Genomic DNA, 27675 nt, shown 5'->3' on the forward strand with positions numbered 1-27675 from the left:
TTGGGACAGACGGGAAGCGTTTAGGCGGCAGGTTCCGGTCGCTCATTGTTGTTCTCCGAAGCCGGGTTTGTTGTGGCGGTCTCCGGCTTCCTCATGCCCAGAGTCGGTGGGCGGCGGCGGGAGGAGTGAGGTCACCATGCCTTTGTGAGTACCGGGCTGTGGGGAATGAGCTGGGGTGACGTCATTAGCGAGGTGACCCGGCGCTGAGGTGAGCGGCGGCCCCCGGGGGCCTCGTTCTGGACGTACCTGAGCCGTGTGAGGGAGGTGGTGGCGACGGCGGTTGCTCCGGGGCTGCGGCCACTACACAAAGGGCCGTTATGAGGAGGAGATCACCGCTGTCCGCGTGTTAGTTGTTAATAAAGCTTATTTATGATAAGAGCCGTGTTTACCTTCTGCAGCCAGTGAATAAACACAATGAAGTGCGAAGAGCAGATGCCTCATAGTGCAGATTGGGGGGGTCTCCATCCACAGGCTTCTTCCTCCTCCATCGGGGGCTATCATTGTGGGGGCTATCATTGTGGGGGTCACTCTTTATCCCACCACTACAGTTCTCTGACAGCACGCAGTTATATCATCGTACTATATCTAGACGCAGAGAATAAAACCGTTAGCGAATGTGACCATCAGAAGGCTCCGCTGTGAATGAGGGGTCCGCACTATGCCAGCCTTCAGGATTGGGGGGGATCCTGGAGAATGGGCACTCGCTATGTATTAAGTGCAGCTCTATCACTAGGATTCCTCAAAACGGTGTAATACTTGGGGACCCCCCGATCCTGAGAACGAAGGGGGCGCTGACACCCCTCCGCTCAGGCTGTGTTCACATGTCCAGTAATCGCCCTGCAGAACGGACCCAACAGCAGCTGTGCAGACCCCACTTTATGTCCGGCTAAAAAGAAAATCGTTTTAACTGGATCTGTGTTTTTTTTTTTTTTAATTGAAGTCCATGGAAACGAAATCCATTAAGTAACCATCCGTTTTAGTTACGATTGAAATGGATCCTTTCAAATGGAAGAAACCGTTTAACTAATTAATGGATCTGTTGCCCCTAGACTTCAATGTTAAATAAAAAAAATAAATCTGGTTAAAATCAGGTTTTTATAGCCAGGTGAAAAAGTGGTGTCTGCACAGCTGCTGCTTAATCTGCTCTACTGGACATGTGAACACAGCCTTACCCGGGATCCCTATTCACTGGCAGGGATCTGGCTGCAGTTTATGTATAGGAAATACTGGAGGGGTGCAGTGCAGAATCAGCTTTGCAGGCCCTTCATTCTCTGGATCATTCAGACTCCCAGGTGTCAGACCCCCGCCAACCATATCACTTTATGTGAAGGAAAGTATCGCTTAGGCATATTTAAATAAATATATTCAAAGTGTCGCTTTACTTTCCTACCCAATGTTACATCTGAATGTAGAGACCGCGGTAGAACATGGGGCGGTAATACTGATAAGGGGTCTTATACTACAGCAATGGAAGATGGATATATTATAAAATTTGTCGGATGGTGAGTATTTCCAAAAAAATCAGTCTGATAATCAGCAACTTTTGCTGTCTCTGCTACTTTCTGTTTTTCAGTCCTTCAAGGGAACACAATCACTTTCAGGGTATGTGCACACGTCCGGATTTCTTGCAGAAATTTCCTGAAGAAAACCGGAAATTTTCTGCAAGAAATCCGCATTTTTTTTTTTGCGTTTTTTTTCCGTTTTTTTTTTTTCGCGTTTTTTTTTAGCATTCTGCAAGCGTAATTAGCTTGCAGAATGCTAAAGTTTTCCAAGCGATCTGTAGCATCGCTTGGAAAACTGACTGACAGGTTGGTCACACTTGTCAAACATAGCGTTTGACAAGTGTGACCAACTTTTTACTATAGATGCTGCTTTTGCAGCATCTATAGTAAAAGATAGAATGTTTAAAAATAATAAAAAAAATAAAAAAATGCTTATACTCACCCGCAGACAGCTGATCTCACCGGCGTCCGTTCCGTATAGCTGGTGTGTGCGCGCAGGACCTTCCATGACGTCGCGGTCACGTGAGCGGTCACATGACCGGTCTCGACCAATCACAGGACCGTGACGTCATCGGCAGGTCCTTCACCGCACACCAGCTACAGGAACCGAAGCGACAGCATGCAGCTGAGAGGCGGGAAGACATCGAGGGTGAGTATATCACTATTTTTTATTTTAATTCTTATTTTTTGACCAATTATATGGTGCCCAGTCCGTGGAGGAGAGTCTCCTCTCCTCCACCCTGGGTACCAACCGCACATAATCTGCTTACTTCCCGCATGGTGTGCACAGCCCCGTGCGGGAAGTAAGCAGATCAATGGACTCCCAGGTGTGCGGAATCCCCTGCAATTCCGCATTTTAATTAACATGTTGCTTTTTTTTCCGCGATGCGATTTTTTCGCGGATAAAAAGGCTACATTTGCACAAAAATGCGGAATACACTAAAAATAATGGGAGGCATATGTATGCGTTTTTTTCGCGTTTTTATCACGTTTTTATAGCAAAAAAACGCGAAAAAAACGCGAAAAATCCTGAACGTGTGCACATGGCCTCAGTGTAGCTGAGTGTTGATGCGTTTTCAGTAGTGAGAGGCCAGTATCAGCAGCTCCGTGAGAACAAAGCAGGAGATCTGTAACATGTCTGATTCATCTATGGGAGTGTCCCACAAACAGCATTTGTTTAGGCCACTGATGATCTACTTATGCATGTGGACACCTTTTAAAGGGGTTACCTGGCCTTTTGTTGTTGAGGATTTGCATTTCAATAGCTTTGTTGTCTTCAGAGTTGAGCTGTGATTCCCGCCTCCCACCAATGTTTACATTTGGAGTTGATTTGTTTTGCAGCCTTTTCAATTAAATCTAGTCTAGGCCATTTGTATATATACCTGGGCAGGTATCTGCCCTGTTATTATCCCCTCCAGAGAGGAGTGAGCAGAGCTGAGCAGCACCTACCATACACTTTACTTGCTACTATATTGGTTGGGGATCTTCCCTGTGCCAATCTGCAGGTAAAATCTTCACAATTTCCCACAAGGATGGGTCGATTCTCACACTACAGTGTCACAAAGAGATTTTGGTAAGTTTTTGATGTTGCAGAATTTCTTCATTTATTGTGTCCATTCGGTCTCTTGGTTTTTTTTTGTTTGTATTTTTATCGTGTTTGGGACACTGCGGTTTTTGCCTGCTTGGTTTGTCATGTTTTATATTCTTTGTTACTTCCTGGTATTTGGCTTTGCCAAAGCTTTATTGATAGTCATGTGCGGATTACATTTGTGTTTTTACCTGTGGATTTACAGCATCTAAGGCAATCCTATAGTGAAATGTTGCCCAGAAAACCTGCAAGAGTAATTGCCATATTGCATATTTGAGACGCACTCCACAGCTCAGTTTATACTAAATGAAAAGCCCAGTGGGCATGAGATTCTGCTGGAACTGTAAGACACTGCTGTTTTGGATACAGAGAAAATACACTTGTGAAAAGCTCATGGTGATCACACAGCCTAACTTTACCCTTGTTTAATTGCTAAATAATTGCGGCTTCAGCAATAATAACCAATATGGCTGATCTTCACTACTGACGGTTCTTTGACCACTCTGGATTTCATTCAGTCATTGTGGACTCGTTATCTGAAACAATAACACTCGACCTTATGTTTTATGTCTGACTTTTGTGTGTTAGAGTGATTTGTTTTGGGGGGAAAAGGCATGAAAAATAATTGGTTTCTGATATCAACTGTTAACATGTGAATAGACTGCTGAACGTCACAGCATTGTGGATGGGAGAAGTTGGCTCTTAACCAGTTAGAACTTGGTCACAATGATTTGGTTCTCCAGTCTGGAGTTTTGCTCTTTCAGTGGTCGATAAGCTGAAGTTTCTGTTCTTTTGTCTGTTAGTTATTCACATACAAAATACTATCCATAGACTGACAATACTTATATTATATGGGGCATACGCCCAGAGTGTGGTGGTAACCTAGTGGTACATGGCGTATTTACGGTGCAAGCTTTTTTTTCTTTTTTTTTAATCTTAAACTATAGCTGAAAAATGGTCCAAAAACACCTGTTTTTCCGTGGTTCTTGTGGGGCACTTTGGGTGCCACAATTATTTAGTATAGGCTCAAAAATGTAGTAACTGATTTTTTTTTTCTGGCAGGTCATAAATGCTTACTGTGTAGTTGCACAAGTCTGTATGTGCAATGTGTATTTCTATCCACTTCTTTGTTTAGTAGTTAGACATGAAGCTTAAAGTTGTGCTCCCATGAACCTGTTAACTGCCTAAACCTGTAATTGTGTATATACTTGCCCATCACCATCTTCCCTGATTCCCAGCACAACTCTGGGCCTCCTGTGGTTCTCTTGATTACTTTTCTGACTGGCTGGATCACACAGCGGTTTGTATGTGAACTTACAATGTAAGTCTATGGTGTTTTTTGATGACTTTCCATTGACTTACATTGTAAAAGTGGCTTTCAGTTCACATATCAACAGCAACATAATCTTACGGAGACGTACTAGAAGCCGTGTGTGAGAAGAGGACGGCGGTCAGTGCTATATTACCGCAATTGCACACACATTTACTCAGCTTTAGGCAATAACAAGTTTAACAGGAGTGCTTCTATAACTGTTGTATTAAAGGGTTATTCCTATCTCTATATAGTAGGTATAATAATATTAGCAAATATCTCCAATTAGAATTGTAGTATAGTTCTTCTGATTCACTATGTCGCTTACTCCATGTGCAAGGCATTGCTGTAGCATAGGTATCCATGGTTACGACCACTAACTCACTATATGAGTGATCGTTCAGTTCTAATTGGAGGTATTTGCTAATATCATTTGGATAGAAAGTTTTAATATTGGGAATACTTGTGTAATGTGTATAGCTGGGTGAGCTGTTTACGTATTGGTTGAAACATCTGCGCTGTCGTTTTTCTTTTCTAATGGGAAAGAAGGAATAGATTTGGGCTGAAGAAAAATCTTGATAAAATTTGAACCTTTCGAACATGCATAACCCCTTCATCCAGTAATGCTGTGTGTGATTTTATGTTTCACCTTATTTTCTATCATTGTATCTTTTACTTTAGTCCACTGACAAACCAGGGAACACAGCAGCAAGCGCAGAAGAACTTTGGCATCACCTCTCCGATCAGTTTAGCGGTTCCGAAGGAAACTGATTGCACCCTCACCCAGAAACTCATAGAAACCTTGAAACCCTTTGGTGTGTTTGAAGAGGAGCAAGAATTGCAGAGGAGGTGGGATCAGTCGCAGAGCCCTTTATATGTGCTCCTTTATATATGTAAGAGAGTCATACTTGTAATATGACTTGATATAAAACTATGCCTGGTCTAGGATGGGGCAGGGAAAACATCCTTCTTGTTCTGGTTTAAGTATCCAGGACTATTATTGATTTATCCCTGGTATCTGACCGTGGGGGGTCCGACACTTGGCACCCACTGATCAACTGATAGCCTGTAAAGTTGAAGCTGGATGTACAGTGTACAGCGCTGAATGGCACCACTCCATTCACTGAGTAGTGGCCTTTCTCACTCTGCTCCTGTTGAAGTGAATATGCTCGGTGCAGTGTAGTGACTGCCCTCCCAGCAATGTGAACAGTGCCTTATACGCAGCAATATGGTTATACAGGTACACGGTATAATCAGGCGATAGTGTACTGTCACCTGTGATGATTACGGTCACCCTGAATATTTTATTATAGGCAATGCATTTGTCTGAGATTCAACATTCTTTTTACTTTCCTACAGAATCTTAATTTTGGGAAAGCTGAACAATTTGGTTAAGGAATGGATTCGTGAGATCAGTGAAATTAAGGTAAGGTCTAATTTCAGGTTCAGCAATGTCAAATACAATCTGAAATGCTGACGTGAGTAGTTTGCTTCCTTCTTGTACATTAAAGAAGTTGTGCACTACTTGGACAACTTGTTCTCATACACCTCGCTTGGCCCCCATAAAATATAAAAGCTTATATTCCCCTCCCGTTCCATCGTCATTCCCGCAGTGTCTGCACTCGACAAATCGAACATGAAGATGAAGTCCGGGCTGTAGCTGATCTCAGACTTCCTCTTCCTGCTCAATTCAACAGGAGGCGGAGACAATGACGCCGCCGCTGATTGGGTGCCGGTATCACGTCACAACAACTGCATGCGAGCCCCTGGAGAGTGCCGACACCAAGGGAACAGTGCCAGCACTGCGGGAACAGTGCCAGCATGGGAGATGATGGGCTGTATTTTGTTGGGGCCAAACATTTTGATCAAGAAGGGATTGTCCTACTGGAGTACAACCCCTTTAATTCTTTCCAAAGAACTGAGAGCTGGCAAATATGCCACTTCTCTAGTTTTGTGCCGACACAGCAAGGCGCAGGAGCGCCGCTTATACCTCACAGCTACCAGAGATTCCCCGTATATAGTCCTATTACAGCAAACGCCACTTGCTTACCAGCACTGACAGATTTTACCTGCGGCACAACAAGACAGGGCTACCCGCATACCGCTAGCATACTATACAAGGTTAACTCCTTCACTACTTACCAGCACTGCCAGATTTTATCTGCGGTACAACAAGAAAAGGCTATCCGCACACTATTAACATACTGTATAAGATATTCTATGCGCTCCAAGGATACTATTCATGCTATATCTTTATTCACCTTGCTAAGCGACCACATGATAAAGACTCGGGAAGAGTCGAAACGTTGTCAGTTTGACTTCTGGTCGCCTACTGCATTGTTGAATAGTAAATTTGTAGCACTTTAATAAATTTTGAGTTTGTCACAAAATATACCCCTAGAGTGTGCGGTGTATTAAATTTATCTCTAGTGTATTAGGACGATTCAGTCCTCTACACCTGCACCTCGTCTTATTTTATCCCTAGTGCACACCATTTTTTCTCCACTTCTCTAGTTTTGACCAACGATGCCGAAGTCCCCGGGTAACCAGGGTAAACATCGGGTTACTAAGCGCAGGGCCGCGCTTAGTAACCTGATGTTTACCCTGGTTACCAGTGTAAATGTAAAAAAAAACCAAACACTACATACTTACATTCCGGTGTCTGTCGGGTCCCCCGGCGTCCGCTTCCCTGCACTGTGTAAGCGCTGGCCCTAAAGCAGAGCGGTGACGTCACCACTGTGCTCTGCTTTACGGCCGGCGCTGACAGTGTGCAGGGAAGCGGACGGCGGGGGACCCGACAGACACCGGAATGTAAGTATGTACCGTAGTGTTTGTTTTTTTTTTACATTTACAATGGTAACCAGGGTAAATATCGGGTTACTAAGCGCGGCCCTGCGCTTAGTATCCCGATGTTTACCCTGGTTACCAGTGAAGACATCGCTGAATCCGCGTCACACACGCCGACTCAGTGATGTCAGCGGGTGATCCAGCGACGAAATAAGGTGCTGGCCTTCTAGCTCCGACCAACGATGTCCCAGCAGGATCCAGATCGCTGCTGCGTGTCAAACACAATGATATCGCTATCCAGGACGCTGCAATGTCACGGATCGCTATCGTTGTTAAGTTGTTCAGTGTGAAGGTACCTTTAGCCTTTACAATGTATAATTGTTTCCTTATTACCTTCCCCAGAATTTACCGCAGTCTGTAATTGAGCATGTCGGAGGCAAGATATTTACTTTTGGATCATACAGATTGGGTGTCCATACAAAAGGTCTGTACATTTTATTTGAAGCTGTATAACAACCACAAATCCTTCCTATCATATCTACAAATCTTATTAAGCACAGACGGGTTTTCTGCTATTGTATTCTTGAGTTCCCCTTGAATCAGTATTGTGTATTCCTTCTGGTTACAGGTGCTGATATTGATGCCTTGTGTGTGGCACCCAGACATGTAGACAGAAGCGACTTTTTTTCTTCCTTTTATGATAAGTTGAAGCTGCAAGATGAAGTTAAAGACCTTCGTGTAAGTATAGCTCTCCTACCTGCAAAGTTTTGCTATTAGAATTGTTTTTTCGATTGAATGTAATTTAATGTATCTGCTTGAGATGTACCCCACATGTGATATGCACTAATGTAACTCATTAAGTTTTGGGAAAAAGCTGTTTAGAGCAGATCTGTCCTCGTTTTCAGACCTGATAAGGCTGATGCAGTTACTGTGACAGTTCTTGTCAGAATGATTGTAAAATCTCAGTTGAAAGTTCAGACTCCGTCTCCAACCTCCTAGCTGGATTGACAGCGCCTCAGTGTCCCTCCTCGCTGTTGCTGAGATTTCACACTGCTCAGTACAAGCTACAACTGTGTCAGACAGAGATGGAGAAGATTGTAAGATAAAAATTGGTAATTGGAGGACACTGTCTTCAAGGATAGGAATAAAGGTTCCTTCAGTGGTTTTACATGTAAATATTTTTTTAGGTGTAGTTAAAAATAATAAATACACTTTGTAAACCAGTTATTGCCTCTGAACCAGAGCCTTCATCAGGCTCTGTAGTTGGGCTAAGATTGAAGCTCATACTCATGAGCTCACACTGGCCTCATAAAATGCTAATTTTATATCAGAATTATACAGCCATTCCGAGGGATTTTCAAAGTAAGTATACCTGTCTCTTCAAGTGTAAAACATCCTTGTAATATTGTTTCCAGTTTGTATTGTTAGATCTGGTGACCTGCTTTTAAAGCACCACTCAATCATTTTGTTTTTTACTTCTCTGCTGGAGCAGTATTGCTTGATCCATTTTCCCTCCTATTTGTAATATACTTGCCAGCCGCTGTCTTCTGCTCTTCCCAGCACCGGTTCGTTCCCGTGCTGCCATCTGGTGACCACAGCTTCTGACCGACCGGAAGTCAGAAGGTAACGATCACAAGCTCTCAATGTGAGTCTATGAAGGCCTAGTTCTGGCTCTCATAGACTTGCATTGAGAAGTTGCCTCCGGATCGCCCTGGGGAACTCTGGAGCGATCCGGCAGGTCACAAACACAGAATGTGACCAGAGTGGGGCCAAGAACAGAAGAGGATGGCAGCTGGTAAGTATATTACTATGGGCAGGGAACTCTCATTAGTGAATACCACTCCAGAGGGTTTTTATTTCACCAATGAAGTGGTGCTTTAAAGTGAACTTGTCATGTCGTTAGGTGATCGGTCACACGGGCGGCGCTGGCACGGTTTCAGTAACTGCTCTGTGTATAGAGAGCATTGGCTGTAACCGCGCACCAAACACTGACTGACAGCGGCTCATCATTAGGTCCCGCTGCCAGTCAGGGGCGAGCGGTTACAAACTCCTTTCTATGCACAAAATGCCTGAACCAGCGCCACCACAATGACTGAAAGTTATTTTCCTTCCAGCAGCGGGACGCTGCATGGTGTCAGAACGATATTAAACTGCAGATGAACCCTATAGTTGCAGGTTAATAGCGTTATTTCACATGACGGGTTCCCTTTAAGTTTGTCTGTAGACGTACTCGGTGAATGCATGCTGCAGAGTATGGCGGTTTTATAAATCAAAGATCATAAATAATTAGCTATATTTGCTACTTGCAGATTAACTTAAGTATTGTGCTTCTCCAGCGTGTGGTTTTTGCACAGCTTTATACTCTTGCGGTCACCATTAACGTCACTACCAACCTTTTTATGGTTTTATTAAAAATGTTTTGTTCCCTCTTGTATTTTAGGCTGTGGAAGAAGCTTTTGTACCTGTCATCAAGCTTTGCTTTGATGGAATAGAGGTAACCATTTTTTATTTTCTGTTGCATGAGTAATCGTGATCTCTGTAAAAACAGAATTTTGATCTTGATCATTTTTTTTTTAAGATGTGTATAATGATAAAAACTGCTCTGGCAGCTTATTGTAGAATTACGAGAGATTTGCAGAACCCTGTGTACCTCTCTCTACCTACTGGTATCACCACCGTCTTTGTATTAGTAGACCTGGTGCAAAGTTGTCATTGTAGTACGACGCTCAACGTCATGGCGTGGCTACTAATCAGAACAAATACCGGGCAGGTGACTGGAGGTTCGTGTGGCTCCCTTCTGTGTGCTACCGACGCTGCTGGACCGGGTGACTGTGACTTTTGCTCAACTCTTGTCTTAAATATCTACTTTTTTTTTGCACCAATCAGTATGCATCCCTGAAGATATTAACTTCATGGTGTAGTAATTACTGAGGAGTTCTAGTATGATAAAGGTGCTCGGGTACCATGGCTTCTCCCGTCTGTCTTCTCATTCATCAATATTGTTCTTAATCGAACTGTGTGACTACAAAAGTATCTTTTTCTGCTCCATAAGTACAATTTGTTTTTATGAATTTGCTTTTTTTTTTTTTTTTTGTCCCTTCAGATTGATATTTTATTTGCAAGACTTGCACTTCAGACAATTCCTGAGGACTTGGACCTACGAGATGATAGCCTGCTGAAGAATTTAGACATAAGGTGTATACGGAGTCTTAATGGTGAGTCCTCTTAGATAAATATAAAATAAACCTTTTTAGTTTTCTCAATGGAAGAGTGATTTGTCTATTAACCAAACTTTGCTAGAGGCTGGACTTATCTGACATGTTAGATCACCACAGGCATCGGTGCAGGGAATTAGCTAGAAAAACTTGACAGGTTGAAATGTAATTGCATATACTCTTTTTTTTTTTTTTTTTTTTTAGTTTTATATAGAAACTTCTCTCCCCAGGTTCTCTTTAATTTTTGCAATAAGATTTTTTTTTTTTTTTTTTTTACTTTAATTAAATTAATGTCAGAAATAATCTTATCTGTACAATTTACTCCTTTCCCTATTTTAGTTGATCGATCTTAAACAGTTTACATATTTTTATTATTTACTCAATTTCCAAGTCCCATTAGAAGCTACTGACTGTAGACTCAACATCATTGCGGCGATCTCCTTTTTTGCTCGTCATCAGTTTCTATTTTCTTACTTTCTTCCCCAGGTTGCAGAGTAACCGATGAAATCCTCCATCTAGTACCGAACATTGATAACTTCAGGTTAACTTTGAGAGCAATCAAACTATGGGCCAAGCGTAAGTTACTCAGCCGAGCTCAGTGTTTTTACCGGCAGCTAGAAAACTTGCTAATGTCGTTTTTTTTGTTTGTTTGTTTTTTTGTAGGTCATAACATATATTCCAACATCCTAGGATTTCTTGGTGGCGTCTCCTGGGCTATGTTAGTGGCAAGAACATGCCAGTTGTATCCAAACGCAATAGCTTCCACGCTTGTCCATAAGTTTTTCCTGGTATTTTCCAAATGGTATGTTAAAAAAAAAAATAAACAAATAAATAAAAAGAAACTGTATAATGTTACTGTTGTAATGGTTTGTTATCTGTGTGTTTTTTTTCTATAGTGTGCTAATCTTTTTGTTTGTTTTCTTCCAATGCAGGGAGTGGCCGAATCCAGTTTTGTTGAAGCAGCCAGAGGAGTGTAACCTTAATTTACCTGTGTGGGATCCAAGGGTCAGTAAACAATGCTCATAAATTTGTGAACAAATGGTAAATGGTGTTTTCGAGTTGTTGTACAGCATGTCTCTTCCTTTCATATTGAGCAAGCGGTGCCATTGGTGCTTGCTGAGTGGGATAGGTGTCTGACACTCAGCACGTATTGTTCACTTGTCCTGTTAGGTTGGGGTGAGGGGCCGTACTGTGTAATGTGGTGGCATTCGAGCATGTGCTCTCCTGCCACATTTTCTAATGTACTTTGCTGTCTTCAACATTGCCATAGACTTTAAGTGGAGCAAAAGCGCATCTCTATCATAATGACATTACAGGGGTATCACCTGTCCTTGCTAGTTCGTATCTATCTCGTCAGTCCTATAGAGAGTGAATAGAGAGGGATTGTGTGATTGCTCAGCCTTTGCACCATTCCAGTTGTGCCTTTGAGACCCCTTTAGGAGTTGATGGAGGGTCCTAGTGGTCAGACCTCCAACTAATCTGCAAGTTAGGATGGGTGTTATCTTTTCAAGTTTTGAATAGTCTTCTCCCAATTTAAATTCGTAACTACTTAATGTATCGTTCAATTTGTTTTGTATTTTTTTTTTATGAAGGTGAATCCCAGTGACAGATACCACCTCATGCCCATCATTACACCGGCCTACCCACAGCAGAATTCTACCTACAATGTGTCTGTTTCCACACGGATGGTCATGGTAGAGGAGTTCAAGCAAGGTACATTCAGTTTAAATGATTCTTGTTCTTCACTCCTGTAGTGGTTGTATTCCCGTTCTTATCCACGTTCTAAAATCATTGATTTATGAATGGCATCTTAAGTAATTTAATTTATTTTTTTTATTTTTTTGTAACTCCTTCTCCCCTAGGATTGTCCATCACAGATGAGATCTTGCTGGGTAAAGCTGATTGGTCCAAACTTTTTGAAGCTCCAAACTTCTTTCAGAAATACAAGTATGTATATTATAGTCTGTCTGCCACGTTTGGTGGGACGCAAAAAGTAACCTCTGATAGCGATCAGCAGATTGTCTATCACATTATGATGTCTTACCCTAAAAAAAAATCCCTCAAGTCCAGGCTGCTGGTGTCTTTATTCTGTGTGACGTGCTGTCAATTGTCAAGTGTAATCCATCTGTAGCAGCAGAATGGATTACAGGAGGTGGGGGCTGCTTTTTTGCTGCTCTACAGGAAATGGGGGGCAGACTTATTGTTCAGGGCAGGCAAGCCATTTGACAGTGGTAGGAGTTTTGCATTCTGGGAATGTGAGGGAAAGGAATTTGCAGCACCTATAGTGCTGGCAGAATGCTGATAGCGAGAAATCACCCGCTCAAGAGTGGATGGTAAGTAACAGCTTAAGAATTGGGTCAGTTCCTGGGCATTAGATTGGTAGATGTGCTTGGAGCAGTGTTATCTGGACATGTGTGGGGGCTTGGTAAGACAATTCTTCCTAAAAACATTGTGTTAGCACGGTTAACACTGTAAGGCTTGATTATTGTAGTGTGCAGCATTATTATTTTGCTTGTTATAAGTCAATGTCATGACACTGGTTGTGTCCCCACCGCCATTGTGAACAGAGCCTGCAGTACGCATAACCACAGTGATCACTGAGCTGGGAGGGCCAGTAACCAAATCAGATACAGTGAAACCTTTCCAAGCCGACTGCCCGAATCTACATTGAAAAGCGGTGCTGTGGTGGAGCGGCTTCCCTGTTGTAGCTTTTCACCTAATACACTAGCTAGGGCACACTTACAGAATGCGTCACCTGGCAAATAATTATTGATTTTTCATTCCCAGTTGGGTTTCAAAGTTCACATGAAAAATGCAATTTTACAAGGTGATTTTTGACTTCCAGCGAGCCTCACATGTGCTGGATGGGAGAAGCTTTTGCCTTCCCTGGATTAATTCAAATTACTGTACAAATTGTTGTCTAAATGCAGCCCTTCTGTGTCTGTTCTGTTTCCTATGGCTTCACTTTGCCCCCTTGCATGCATGTCAGGTTTTGTGTTCTTGATTTGGGTTGGTTTTCTGAGTGTGGACATTTATTATCGTTGTACTTTTTTATCTCCTGTATGTTATTAGCAAATAAATCTAAAAAAAAAACATACAACAAAAAAATAACAAAAGAAAAAAAAAATAAATAATGTGAATGTGTCTGATTTATTTTAGAGCTTTTTGAACGTTATGTTCTGCAGACGACTGTTCTCTCCATCCGATTATGCTAATCACACTCTGATTTGGTCTGAGGAAAAAATCTGATGTGCACATGGGTGCGAGTGCTGTGTGTCAAAACCTCAGATGGCACTGGTCCCAATAAAGCGGTTGCCTGCAGGAGTCCTTACTGTGTGTGTCTCTTGGTTTGATCGACAGCGCTTAAGGGAATGCTGCCTGAGCTCAGTCAGTGGCCCAGCCGTGCTCTTAGTGTCTTCCGGGCCCTCATCGTTGTCTCTGATCGCTCCTCAGCACTGTACTGTAGACAGGAGGCAGCGCTGAGAGCCGACACTGAGCCCAGCTGCACTGCAGAGCCGCTGATTGAGCGCCCCTAAGAGGTGTCATGGTTCACTAATCCTGTGGACACGCCAAGGGTGCACCAAGGCCCCTCTGGATAGGTTTTTTCTTATTATTGTCTTACAACACAACCACTAAAATCTATTCTACAGATGTTTTTATAGGGGATAAGTTCCCTACCTGAGAGTGGTTTAATCAGCATTTTGTGGGTGATGGGAATATTTACTTTGCTGTTATTTCATCCTCCAAAAGGAGATTTCTCAAGCAAAATCTGCAGTAGGTATCATGCCAATGACCTATCCATAATGATTTGTGCTACATGTCAGACTTATGCCTCTGTAGCAGACTCTGTACCCCCTGTGTCAGGTTGGACAGAAGCATTTCTGCCTGCGGTCTGTGGATAGAGTAGTTCTTGTTTACATCCAATGGCTCATGACTGATCAAAGGCCAAAGTCTTCACTTGCCCTTCGTGCTTGGAGTATATTGTGGGGGGTCTTATAAGTTTGGGATTTTTTTTACATTGTGTTCTGCTCAGGCTATGTTCACATGTCCAGTAATCATTCGTTAGAATGGATCCAGCAGCAATAAATCCGGTAAAAAGCTGCACAGACACAACTCTTTAGTTCGCCTGAAAAAATCTGATTTCAATTAGATCTGTTTTTTTTTTTTTTTTTTTTTTTTACACATTGAAGTTTATGAAAATATAAACAGCCATCCTGTTTTCTCCCATTAGAAAAGGATCCATGTTTCTCTTACTGGATCAGTTTCAAATAAAATGTTCACATTTCTAACTGCGGATCCCTATCAAACAGGATAAAAATGATTGGCTATTTACGGTAACTAAACTGTTTTCCATAGCCTTTTCTTTTCATAAACGGACCCAATTGAAATATTTTGTCAACGGTTCCTACTGGTTCGTTCTAAAGGATAATTACTGGACGTGTGAACTCTCACGCATGTCCATGCGCCCCCATGTTAAAGATAGGGGCGCATGACGCATGCGGCGACGCTGCGGCGCCGAACGCTAATGTGAACGTAGCCTAAAAAATAAACACCGCATTTTTCTCTACCAGCAAGTTTTTTTTTCTGAAATCTCGTGTGCTTGCTGCTTGGCTTTTCCTTGCAGATTAGGAGCAGTTGCAAATTTGCAGTATGTCCATTCTTTTATCGGTTTTGTTTTTCACACATGCAAATGAGTGGGGGGAAAAAAGCATGACTTTTGTGCATTTTTCCTGCCAGCATAATATTTGCAGCAGATTCTGGGACCTTTAAAAGCTTATCCCTTTGCTTTAATGAGCGCACCTACTACATTTTATTTAGTAGAAGTATAACCTGAAAGTCCATTTATTAACCAGAGTGAATCCTGAAAAATGTGGTATCCTGACTGTTGTCTCAATCTCCAGGAAAAATGATTTTTTTTTTTTTTTTATATATATAACAAGTGTCCTTTAAAAATGAAATCACTGCTTGTAATATTTCTGCCCAAAAAGCTGTATAAACTAAAGTCTGTGGATTCAGATCTCCATGCCAGGAGTTCGCCATGGGAGATCTTAACACCCTATAAGCCCCTTTATCAGTTTTTTAGGATGCTGGAGCCAGTATGGCAGACTGGAAGAGTATGTGACAAGTCCAGTCCATGCCAAGGATGGTGTCAAATCACAAACCTTCAAGGTTGCTGCTACTTATCCTCTTATTCCTTAGTTCTGACCATTCCTGCGCCTTGTCAGTCTTAACAAAGCCTCTGATAAAATATTCAGAATACAGACCATATAGCTAGGTTATTAGCAGAATGTTTAAGTGTGTTGGCCCAGGATTAGAAAAGCATGGATTGCAAAAAATATTTTTTACTCACTTATATATTGCCATTAATTCCACAGTACTTTACACTTGTGTTCAGGCTGTGGTATTGGGAGTGCATCATTTTACTTCTATGGCTGCAATATTGGACATAAGGACTCGTGCGGTTTTGGGGTTAAAGCAGACAGGTTTTTCAAATACAGGACACCCTCTTTTAACATTATTTTACCTCCTCCAGGTTTGTGACTTGTACTATTAGTTGTGACTAATTTATGGCATGATAGTTGATCACCTTGCTGGAGACTGCTCTTCTGTGCACCTACATACAGGCAGAAGGTCCGGAACCTGGTGTCCTGTCTGGTCCTCTGGCATCAGGATCAGGGCAGGCTGCACTTTTTGCATTATTACTAAATAGATGGAGCAGAGAGAGGATTATATGACATTTACATCTGTGCATGAATCCCATAATGCTGGTACTTCGACCTTTCGTGTACAGTCCTATGAGTTTATTGGTTTGGTTACGACAGAACGTTTTACTGAATTCTTCTTACCGAATAAGCTATAGAGGGAACCCCCGGCTACATGGATCGCTCCTGCTGATCAGCTGTCCCGCTCCGCAGCCGCATGTGTCACGGCTGTGTGACCGTCACAACACATGCATGGAGAGCCTGTATGTTGTGACGGTCACACAGCCGCTGTGAAGCCGGGTTCCCTCTGCAGCTTATTCTGTAAGCACTATAGCTTGTCGAATAAGGAGGGGCCCGATCAAATTCGCTCATCTCTAATTGTGAGCAGCTTTTAGTTTCCTGTCCCAGCAGCTGGGCTCCTGCCCAGATAATGAAAGCCACAGCTCCGGCTTCTGTCACAGATTACAAGCGTGATGTACAGGATTTGAGGGGTTACTAGCCAGCAAGAATACCTGACTTTACAAATAGGAGATTTCTATGAACTAGTGCAATGGAGTTGTCTGAACAGGAGCAATCAGTGGCGTCATGATCAGTAGCATTAGTGTTTTTGTCTTTCATCTTAAGTGTAGGGGATAAGACGGAATCCTAATTGTTTAATACTCTTTGCAATAAAACGGCATTGTCTTTATCTTCAAAGGCATTATATTATACTTCTTGCCAGTGCACCGACCGAAAAACAGCATCTTGAATGGTAAGTCCTCATCCAGCAAGTGTTGTTTAGTCTGATATGTACGTTATCTTTTATTTTTTCTGAATATTAGTTGTAAATCAACTAAAAGGAATAGTGCCAATAAATCTTCACTTTCTTAAAGGGGCTGTCAGACCCCACTGATCTGATATGACCTATCCCATAGATGGGTCCTCAGTGTCTTGTGACCACATGACTCGGTTTAAAGGGGTAACTCTATCTTCATCAGGAAGGGTTAAATATTGCACGATTCATGTCAAGAAATTGGTCTGATGGAGTGATAAAAGGGTGTGTGTGTGTGTGTATGTATGTGTGTGTGTGTGTATATATGTATATATATATATATATATATATATATATATATATATATATATATATATATATATATATATATATATATATATATATATATATATTTTCATGTTCTGCTGCCGATAAGCGATTTCATCTGGTCGCTTCTGCCTGCTGGGAGATAGAGGTGTATAGTGACAGATTAGACCTTGTAAACCCTGGCAGCATACTTCACCTATGTAGAACCTCTTTCTATGGCCGCTCTTGGGTATTTCTTGCGTTCACTAGAATAGATCTGCGCAGCACTTTTGTAGGTGTGGCCCAGTGTCGGACAGTTCTTCTCTGAACAGATTTACAAGGACAGGAAAGTGGAAGATGAGTACAGCTATTCTCTGCTGCCTGCATTCACCAATGCCGTTCCTCCACTTACAGGGTGGGTTTAGTCGAGTCGAAGATCCGTATCCTAGTTGGAAGCCTTGAAAAGAATGAGTTTATCACACTCGCTCATGTGAACCCTCAGTCATTCCCAGCTCCTGGAGAAAACCCAGAAAAGTAAGCCTGCTGATATTGCATGGGAGCACTGCCTGTGCTAACATGTTCTTTATTGCACATTTATTTATGTTCTCCACTTAACAGGGAAGAATTCCAGACCATGTGGGTCATCGGACTAGTCTTCAAAAAGATGGAAAACTCAGAAAATCTCAGTGTGGACCTCACGTACGACATCCAGGCCTTCACAGACACTGGTAACTCCTGACGCTCTTAAGCCATAAATGTGTTTTGCCTCCTTCCTTCTCCTCTCATCCCCTCTTAACTTTTGGATGTTTTGTGCAGTTTACAGGCAGGCAATAAATAGCAAAATGTTTGAAATGGACATGAAAATCGCAGCGATGCACGTGAAAAGGAAGCGACTGCATCAGCTCCTCCCAACACACGTATTGCCGAAAAAGAAAAGGGTAAATGACACCTATAAAACCTTTTAATTTATTTATATATATATGTATATATAATATTGAGTTTCTTAGTGTTTCCAGTATTTCATGGTTCATGGCTTATTGTTAGGATTATTTTCACTTAAATTCTTGGCTAAAAAAAGGATATCATTTTTGCCAATAAGTTTAATGAAATATGTTGCACCTGGTTATCTGTTTCCTTGTGCATTCAATCTTGTGGTCATAAATCAACTGCGAAAAAGACAAACTAGTTATAAATGGTCAGAGCGAACCCACTGATGGATTGTCAACGCATTCTGCAGCCAGCAATAAATAGTGCAATACCGAGTCTATAAAAGGGAAATGTTGCAAAATTCTTAAACTAAAAAGTCCCCAAATATGGACATCTTTAATGAATAATCATGGCAAAGATAACACTAACGCTGAATCACATAGGCATACATATTTGATAGCGGCTGCCCAAATACAGGAACACTCTGCCAAGACTCCTTCACCTCGGAGAATAGAAGATTGGATGTTGGAAATCCAAGATACCGGATCCTTCTCTTCCCCGACATCTGTCGGTGGAGATCTGGGAGGCCCCATATACAACAGACCATCGGCAGGTTCATCTAGTGTAGGGCATCGCTACAGTACCAGCTTTGTTGATTTCATATGCAGAGAAAATCCTCCATGTAAATTCACCTGGATGGAGATTTGGCTCCCGCAGCATTTCAGCTTCACTGAAGAAATACCTGCATGATGTGATGTAAATCCATGTAAATCCACAGCAGTACGTATCTCTAGTGTAGCTGCCAGCCTTGTCCTGCAGGATGACCCCACTGACCCTACCGATTACCGTGTGACGATTAGGCAGCTGGCCATTGTGTAAAGTGAGGTCAGACAAATTTGCACCTTGGTGCAAAGCAAGCGTGGCTGCTGATTGTAGTTCTTTCTAAGTCTACGTTCACATTTGCGGTCTGCGCCGCAGCGTCGCCGCATGCGTCATGCGCCCCTATATTTAACATGGGGGCACATGGACATGCGTTGCACTTGCGTTTTGCGGCGCATGCGTCACTGCGGCGCACGCGTCTGGGCGCAGAGGACGCAGCAAGTTGCATTTTTGCTGCGTCCAAAATCAAGCAAAAAAAGGACGCATGCGTCGCAAAACGCAGCGTTGTGCATGCGTTTTGCTGCGTTTTTGTTTGCGTTGCGTCGCTGCGGCGCACAACGCAAATGTGAACGTAGCCTTAAAGTGCGACTTATCAGACAGTTGCATCCATTCCCTATCACACTTTGTGCAGCTGTGACATCCACTGACTACAACTTCTCAGTGGTTAACTATAGCGCCAACAACCGCAATCATCCCTTAAACATGCGGACATATTTAGTTATTTCTGCTTTTGTTTATTCTTTTACAAATAGACATAATTCCTTTTAGTTTTCATTCCCCATAGCTGTATGAGTGTATGTATGGTTTTTATGTTGGTGCGAGTCGTAAGAAAAAGTCCCAGTGAGGGGCAATGTTGGGAGGTGGGAGTGCAATTCCACCTTTTAATTACCTGCAATAAAAATAGCATGACAACGTGATCCTTCAGGTCAGTAGGATTGTGGCCATACAAACTCTCATACAGACTGTTGTTGTTTTTTTGTTTTTTTTTAAATACTGCTTTTAACCCATGAATGACTTCCAGGGTGCGTTTTTACTGAACTGAGAAACAAGTTTCCCCGACGGTTGAAAATGTAGTAGGTGTCTACGTTATACAACCGCACACCGCTTGCTGCATTGGCCACGATTGCTATTGGCACCATGGCCGTTTAACCCCTTAGATGCTCTTGTCCGTAGCAGTGGTATCTACATGGGTAAATCAGGAAGAAGTCTCCCTGTGTACCCAGTTGGCCCCGTCAGATCGGGATTGTATGGTCTCAATGGTTGCTTTGGCAATCCAAGTCAGGGTCCCTGGGTCTGTTAGCTATGGGGGCCCGTTGAAATGTTTTCTACATTTTAGTGGGAAAAATATATTTTATTCATTCCACATATAGGCCTCAAGGTGCCTTCAAAACTGAATAGGTCTCATAAAAAAAATATATATATATATTTTCCTTGAAAACCGAACTGAATGGTAAACTTTTAAACCTTCCAAATGACATTTGCTGTATTGTTAGACTTATGGAGAATGTTATTAAATTAAAAAAAAAATTTCCATTTCCCCCCCATGTCCTGTGTTTAGGTAAGTGTTTGATGGTGTGGGCTGTCTAATATTGCGCACCAAGTAACAATTTTATGGAAGCTTACTATTTCTTTTGCTTTTGTTTTGCAGCATTCGGTGGATGGCGTTAAGCTTGTCTCCCTCAATGACAACAGCTTGGACTTATCGATGGACAGTGACAACAGTATCTCTGTGCCTTCTCCCACCAATGCCACAAAGAGTAGTCCTCTGAACATCTCAGGATTGTCTCAGGGGTACAAACTGCCTATTTTCCAGAAACAGACCACTTCTAAGATGTAAATGTACAACTATAATTGTATTTTTGTCTTCCATCTAGTAGGAACAGTCCAGCAGTCCCAGTAAACACTTCAGCCACTGCAGACGTCATTGCGTCACCGAGTAATCCCTGCGATATTTCATGGGGTAGGCTAGAAAAGCTTCATGTAATTTGCATCCTTGGGTTTATTCAAGTTTTATGTTTTTTCTCATAATTTGTGGGAAATTTCTTGCAGGCAACCTCAACGAAAGCATTCCTGCTGATACTGCCATACAGCCAGCCATTTCTTCCACACCAAAGCCTGTGGTGTCGAGAGTCGTGACTGCGACCCGTTTGGTAAACCAAGTCTCGAAGCCTTTAACAAACATTGCAGTCAAACTGCCCAGTCCTGTATCTTCTGTTTCCGGTGTAAAGCGGGCTTCCTCATCTCCGAAAGACGATAGTCCCAAGAAACTCAAACTCGAAGAGGTATTTTCTAGCTTGTTAAATACAAAAGTAATTCCAGCAAATCAGTGGGAATTGTCACTCATGCGATAATGGTGAAGTTACATGTCTTATGTATATGTGTATGTAGAATGACATTAATATCTTTGGTTGCACAAGCAGGGTGGGCTATACCCTCTCCTCAACACTAGGCAGCTCAGCATAGTTTGAAATCTTCTTTATTCCCCTTCTTTTTTTTTTCTCAGCTTTTTCTTAGCTGTCTGGAAACTTCTGCTTTTTCTATGTGGCCTTTACCTTCACAAATTCCTCCATTTCTAGTAAGGTTGGTGCCACTTTTGAGGAGGTTTTTGTTCACTTAAACGCCTTTTTTACTGGTCTGCCTGCTGCACTTTTGATAAAATCCTTGTTTTCTCTGCTGTAGATCTAACCCTACCCACACCACTGAATATCAGCTTTATGTGCACTCTGCTCATAGGCAGAAAGCTCCCAATCAGCGGTGGAGGGTGTGGTTGTATACAGCTCATGAATATGGAGGACTACGTGGTAGCAGGCTTACTAGTCCTCTAATGATTATCTGCTGAAATAAGTGATTTTTTTTTTTTTTTACTACAGCAAGCAGCCCAGGAAGTGACACATTGCTAGAATAAGGGTCTCTGCTACATTATGCTGCTAACAGATTGGGTGGCAAAAATCTGGTGACAGATTTCCTTTAAGTACAATTCTTAGTAAGCTATCCGCTGCTCCCTTGTTGTGCCTGTGCTTTTTGTGGTTTTATAGAATTCTGTGCAGCCATGATTTAGATACACGATGTGGGAGATGACTGATAGCAATAGGGAGAATCATAGAGATAAACTTCAAAATATCGCTTTTTTTTTTTTTTTTTTTTTTGCAGGACGAAATCGAAAACTGTTCTGCAAACGAAGTGGAGGAAATGCAAAAAGTTGAAATGGAAGTTATAAAGGTAAAAATATGATCTTCATAATTCACAGCAGCAATAGTTATCTGTGGTGATTAGTGATGAGCAAGTATACTCATTGCTCGGGGGTCTCCGAGTATTTGTGACTGCTCAGAGATTTAGTTTTTGTTGACGCAACTGAATGATTTACAGCTGCTAGCCAGCCTGAGTACATGTGGGGGTTGCCTGGTTTCTAGGGAATCCCCACATGTAATCAAGCTATCTAGTAGCCCCAAATCATGCAGCTGCCACTAGGAAAACTAAATCTCCGAGCACTAACAAATACTCGGAGACCACCCAAGCATGCTCGAGGAAACCCGATCAACGAATATACTCGCTCATCACTAGTGGTGATTGCATCTAGAATGAGACCCTTCCCAGTGACCGTTACTGGTGTAGTGTCTGTTCAGGCGCAAGAATGTCTTGGATGGTGGTTTGCTGCACGCTTGGTCGGCCAATAGGAATATCTCTCGGCCACCGCACTAGCTTTCATACTCATGCATGCTTGGTTTGACCATGCACACATGGGAGAGTGGAGAGTAAGCTGCTGTCAAACACCTGGCAACAGTAAACTACCAAGGAAACCGACAATTGGCCTGTGAAATTCAACCCACCTGATGCTCTATCTAACCCTGACGTCATCTGTGGGTAAGACTTCTCAAAAGGGCTGCCTATTATCAGAAAGCGATGTGGCCTAACATTAAGCACTATGCGCCCAAAATTGTGACGCAAATTCCTGGCACAGAGATGGTGGTGTAAACATTCTCCAGGTTTATCAAACTCCAATAACTACTATGCTAAGCTAGCACATTTCATTACTGTCTAAAAATTAGCTGATAATGATAAATCTGCCACTTTTTTTTTTTTTTTTTTTCCTGATTTTGCAGGAGCATGAAGGTGAAGTCAAATCATCATCCCCTGTTCCTGGAACTCTGCCATCTACTCAGGTACCAACTGCAGTCTGCTAAATAACACCAGACCAGAGACTAAATTCTGCAATTGGTGTGTGTGTGTGTGTGTGTGTGTGTGTGTGTGTGTGTGTGTGTGTGTGTGTGTGTGTGTGTCAGAAAAGAAGTTTTATACTGCACTCACTATTCTGCTGGTGCAGTCACTGTGTACATACATTACATTACTGATCCTGAGTTACAGTACATCCTGTATTATACTCCAGAGCTGCACTCACTATTCTGCTGGTGCACTTACAGGATGTAACTCATCAGGATCAGTTATATGCACTGCTCAAATGTATAAAGGGAACACTAAAATCCCACATCCTAGATCCTGAATGAAATATTCCAGTTGTAAATCTTAATTGATTACATAGTGGAATGTGTTAAGAACAATAAAACATAAAAACGATCAACGTGAATCACAACTAATATCCCACGGAGGTCTGGAGTTGGAATGATGCTCACAATCAAAGTGGAAAATGAAGTTACAGGCTGATCCAACTTCAGTAGAAATGCCTCAAGACAAGGAAATGATGCTCAGTAGTGTGTGTGGCCTCCATGTGCCTGTATGACCTCCCTGCAACGCCTGGGCATGCTACTTATGAGGCGGCGGATGGTCTCCTGAGGGATCTTCTCCCAGACCTGGACTAAAGCATCCGCCAACTCCTGGTATGTGGTGCAACATGACGTTGGTGGATGGTGCGAGACATGATGTCCCAGATGTGTTCAATCGGTTTCAGGTCTGGGGAACGGGCGGGCCAGTCCATAGCTTCAATGCCTTCTTCTTGCAGGAACTGCTGACATACTCCAGCCACATGAGGTCTGGCATTGTCCTGCATTAGGAGGAACCCAGGGCCAACCGCACCAGCATATGTTCTCACAAGGGGGCTGAGGATCTCATCTCGGTACCTAATGGCAGTCAGGCTACCTCTGGCGAGCACATGGAGGGCTGTGCGGCCCTCCAAAGAAATGCCACCTTACACTATTACTGACCCACTGTCAAACCGGTCATGCTGAAGGATGTTGCAGGCAGCAGATCGCTCTCCACGGCGTCTCCAGACTCTGTCATGTCTGTCACATGTGCTCAGTGTAAACCTGCTTTCATCTGTGAAGAGCACAGGGCGCCAGTGGTGAATTTGCCAATCCTGGTGTTCTGTGCAAATGCTAAGCGTCCTGCATGGTGTTGGGCTGTGAGCACAACCCTCATCTGTGGATATCGGGCCCTCAGACCATCCTCATGGATTCGGTTTCTAACCGTGTGTGCAGACACATGCACATTTGTGGCCTGCTGGAGGTCATTTTGCAGGGCTCTGGCAGTGCTCCTCCTGGCACAAAGGCTGAGGTAGCGGTCCTGCTGCTGGGTTGTTGCCCTCCTATGGCCCCCTCCATGTCTCCTGGTGTACTGGCCTGTCTCCTGGTAGCGCCTCCAGCCTCTGGACACTATGCGGACAGACACAGCAAACTTTGCCACAGCTCGCATTGATGTGCCATTCTGGATGAGCTGCACTACCTGAGCCACTTGTGTGGGTTATAGAGTCCGTCTCATGCTACCACGAGTGTGAAAGCACAACCAACATTCAAGTGACCAAAACATCAGCCAGAAAGCATTGGTACTGAGATGTGGTCTGTGGTCCCCACCTGCAGAACCACTCCTTTATTGAGCGTGTCTTGATAATTTCTATCTGTTGTCTATTCAATTTGTACAACAGCATGTGAAATTGATTGTCAAACAGTGTTGCTTCCCTTAGGACAGTTTGGACAGTTTGATTTCTCAGAAGTTTGATGTACTTGGAGTTATATTCTGTTGCTTAAGTGTTCCCTTTATTTTTTTTGAGCAGTGTATGTACACAGTGACTACTTTTTATGTACGGTAGATATTATGTAGCTGAAAATGTTTTTCTGTGAACCTGCATTTTGTAATTTGCAGATTATCTCTGTGTAGAAGGATCTTTGTCCCATGCACATGATAAATTACTTGTTTTTAAGAGCATTTTTTTCTTTCTTTTTAATCCCTTTTAAATTTGTCTTCTATCCCTAGCGATCGTCCAGTACCGATCTGTCTGACATCCCCGCGCTGCCGGCTAATCCTATCCCAGTTATCAAGAATTCTATAAAACTGAGACTGAACCGGTAAAAGTCCCCCTCCCCTCAGTCTTAGTACCTCAGGGTCCATAAACAATCTCTCCACCAGATGAACAGTGGTCTCCTGGAAGTGCTGGAGAAGAAGAGGATGTGATATTACTTAAGAAAAAAATGTATAAAAAAAATTAGCTAAGTGTATTGGCCTGTAAGCACCGATCTGGAAGTCCAGGTTAGTACGATGACTGGTGACGCACTGGTAACTGGTTGCCATCTGTTCCATAATTTACCCAAAAGGACTGACGTCTTGGGAGAGACTCGCAGTTGTGACTGATAACTGTATCCGTACTCCACGATAGTTCATGTATCTCTCGCAGAATTGACAATACATCTGGCCTGAAATCTCTCAGCACTTTTTATTTTCATTTCTTTTTAACCGTAGCGAGGAACTTTTAGATGGGTTTCTTTTTAATTGTCCTTTTCAGTTTCATTCATGTGCTAGATTTTTTTTTTTTTCCTTTTTGCATGTTGTATCCCTGCACTGGACATGTCATCCTCCCCCACCTTTTGTAAAGAAAATGAAAGTGAAGCGTTAATGTTTGTCGTAATATCATTAGGTTATCATTTGTGTGAGTTCTGAAGGCCGATTGCGAGGTTCCCTTTCATTTTCCTTTCCTTTTAACGCCAATATTTCTTAGTTCCCCCGACCTTTACACAGACTTTAGGGGAGGTGCGGCATCGCTTCAAAAGCAGTATAAGTGCGGGTATCCTTTGGTAATGCCGGGTTTGGGGTTTTTGTCCTGCTGGAAAGTGCTGCAGAAACTTTCATGTATAAGACAACCAACTTTTGTTCGTTTTATTTTTTTTCCTACTGTAACTCATTTGAGAAGCTGTGATTTATCCTCTAAGCTTGGTGGGGTGCAGGATGTATATGACTAAAGGGGTATCTAGCATTGTCGCGGGTAGGTTGAATGAATCAGTGGATGTGTTGAAAGTCTGACACACTATCTTTTGGTTTCGCGGCGCAGTCAGTGTGCGATTGCCAGTGCACGACTTGGGGGGGGGGGGGGGCACACAAAAACTAATGCGGTTTTCCTTCTCTGTACTTTGGAGTTATCATTTGCAGTGCATTTAATCTATAGGAGTTTCCAAAATTAGAAAAAAAAAATGAACAGCACCACTTGTAGTTGTGGGGTGGTATTGCAATTCATTCCCATTTAATTGAGTGCTGCAATTTTTCAGGGATAAAAAAAGCATTTTCTTATCCAGGAAAACTCATGAAAGGCTGGGATCACACATGTTGGGTTTTGTATTTTGTTTATTTTTTAGCCAGAACTGGATTTATGGGGATGGGGAATAAATAGGACAGATTTATAAGGCTATGTCAAAAACTACATGTGATTCTTGAATTTAGCAACATTTGGCATAGGGGTTGTTTTTCCGTTTAAAGGCCTGGTCCAGAACTTTTTATATTGATGGGCTACCCTTAGGATCAGATTAATGGGGTGCCTTGGCTGAGACCCCCCTCATTTATCTGCTGTTACAAGGTCATACAGCAGCTGAAGGTCCATTGGACGGAGTTGGAGCTCCACAGCTCTGTACACTTTGTAGTGGCCATTTATGGGTACTGCCGTTCTTGTAGTACCCAAGAATGACCACTACTCATTATGGCACTGTGCTGTACACTGTACATCTGGCAGCTACAGGAAACAGCTGATTGGTTGGGACGCTGGGTGATCGACTCCCACCGATTCCATATTGATGTCTATCCTAAATGCAAGTTATCAGTAACGTAATCCAGGACCACCCCTTTAAGCCCATGCAATAATTCCTTCTCATATTACATTTTGAGATTCCCTTTAGGTATAAAACCCACAAAACAGGACCTGTAATGTCTATTCCTTATAGTCACGCCAGCCACCAGGTTATAAGTCTTTTGTTTACAAGATACGGTCCCCCCACACTCCGATTCATCATCCACAGCTTTCTAGAAACCTAAGATGTTTGTATATTTCTTTTCTGTCCCCCTTTCTTCTCCCCAGGACAATGTTTGGCCTTGTTTATTACTTTTTTGTTTGCCCACCTTCTGTGTTGTACCTTTTATCTCTAGTTTCTCCCATCCTAAAGATCAGACTGTTGCTTCCGCATGATGTATGTATTGTCCCATGACTGGAGTTTGCTTTGTTTTATAGTACCCGTTCTCCTTGTATTTTTCAGAAGCTATTTTGTAAACAGATGATGTATTTCTCAATTGAAAACAAAAAAAAAAAATACACAAAAAAAATAAAAACCGCACAACCCCATGTACATCTATTGTGTCCTGTGGATTTATTTTTTGTTAACTACTTACACTTCCAGCTGTACAAGTAAGATCGGCCAATCAAATATTGCATGGCTGCAGCGGTGGGGGAGGGGGGTAGCTAAAATAAGCTATGGGGGTCTGGAGAAATAAGTGTTTTCTGCGTGACATTAAAAGTGTGGTGGCTAAAGAAACCCTTCAGTCTTTACCCACCAGCCCTGGTTCATGACGTCTAAAGAGGAAGATGGGAGGGAGTAGGGATTTCCCATGAAGATTACATGGTCAGTAATTTTGGCTTATCCTCATTTAAATTAGCAATCTTCTAACAAAGTGTTATGCCTTGGAAACTGTCACACCACACAAGCTAATAACATTTAGTGCATG

General features: G+C 42.5%; 1 protein-coding gene across 2 annotated transcripts; it reads left to right on the forward strand.

The window, feature by feature from the left end:
- Positions 1-27299, forward strand: PAPOLA (poly(A) polymerase alpha). 2 transcript variants are annotated; one of them, XM_077267306.1, is made up of 22 exons: positions 1-144; positions 5084-5251; positions 5762-5828; positions 7592-7673; positions 7818-7927; positions 9630-9683; positions 10293-10404; positions 10891-10980; positions 11068-11206; positions 11337-11409; positions 11997-12117; positions 12267-12351; positions 16804-16857; positions 17578-17697; positions 17782-17891; positions 17980-18101; positions 20399-20541; positions 20625-20710; positions 20800-21032; positions 21901-21969; positions 22851-22910; positions 24952-27299. In XM_077267306.1, the coding sequence occupies exons 1-22, from the start codon at positions 137-139 to the stop codon at positions 25045-25047; spliced, it is 2202 nt and encodes a 733-aa protein (XP_077123421.1). In that variant the 5' UTR covers positions 1-136; the 3' UTR covers positions 25048-27299. The 2 variants fall into 2 exon arrangements, with proteins under 2 accessions (XP_077123421.1, XP_077123422.1); XM_077267307.1 differs by having other exon boundaries at positions 4-144; positions 20628-20710.
- Positions 27300-27675: the final 376 nt, after the last annotated feature.

Source organism: Ranitomeya variabilis, chromosome 1, assembly GCF_051348905.1.
Source record: "Ranitomeya variabilis isolate aRanVar5 chromosome 1, aRanVar5.hap1, whole genome shotgun sequence".
NCBI classification, from domain to species: Eukaryota; Metazoa; Chordata; class Amphibia; order Anura; family Dendrobatidae; genus Ranitomeya; species Ranitomeya variabilis.

Excerpts from the sequence above, each read along its gene's own strand:
- PAPOLA (XM_077267306.1), top strand. Across the intron at positions 7,928-9,629 it reads ATGAAGTTAAAGACCTTCGT|GCTGTGGAAGAAGCTTTTGT; the intron begins GTAAGTATAGCT and ends CTTGTATTTTAG. Across the intron at positions 22,911-24,951 it reads GAACTCTGCCATCTACTCAG|CGATCGTCCAGTACCGATCT; the intron begins GTACCAACTGCA and ends TTCTATCCCTAG.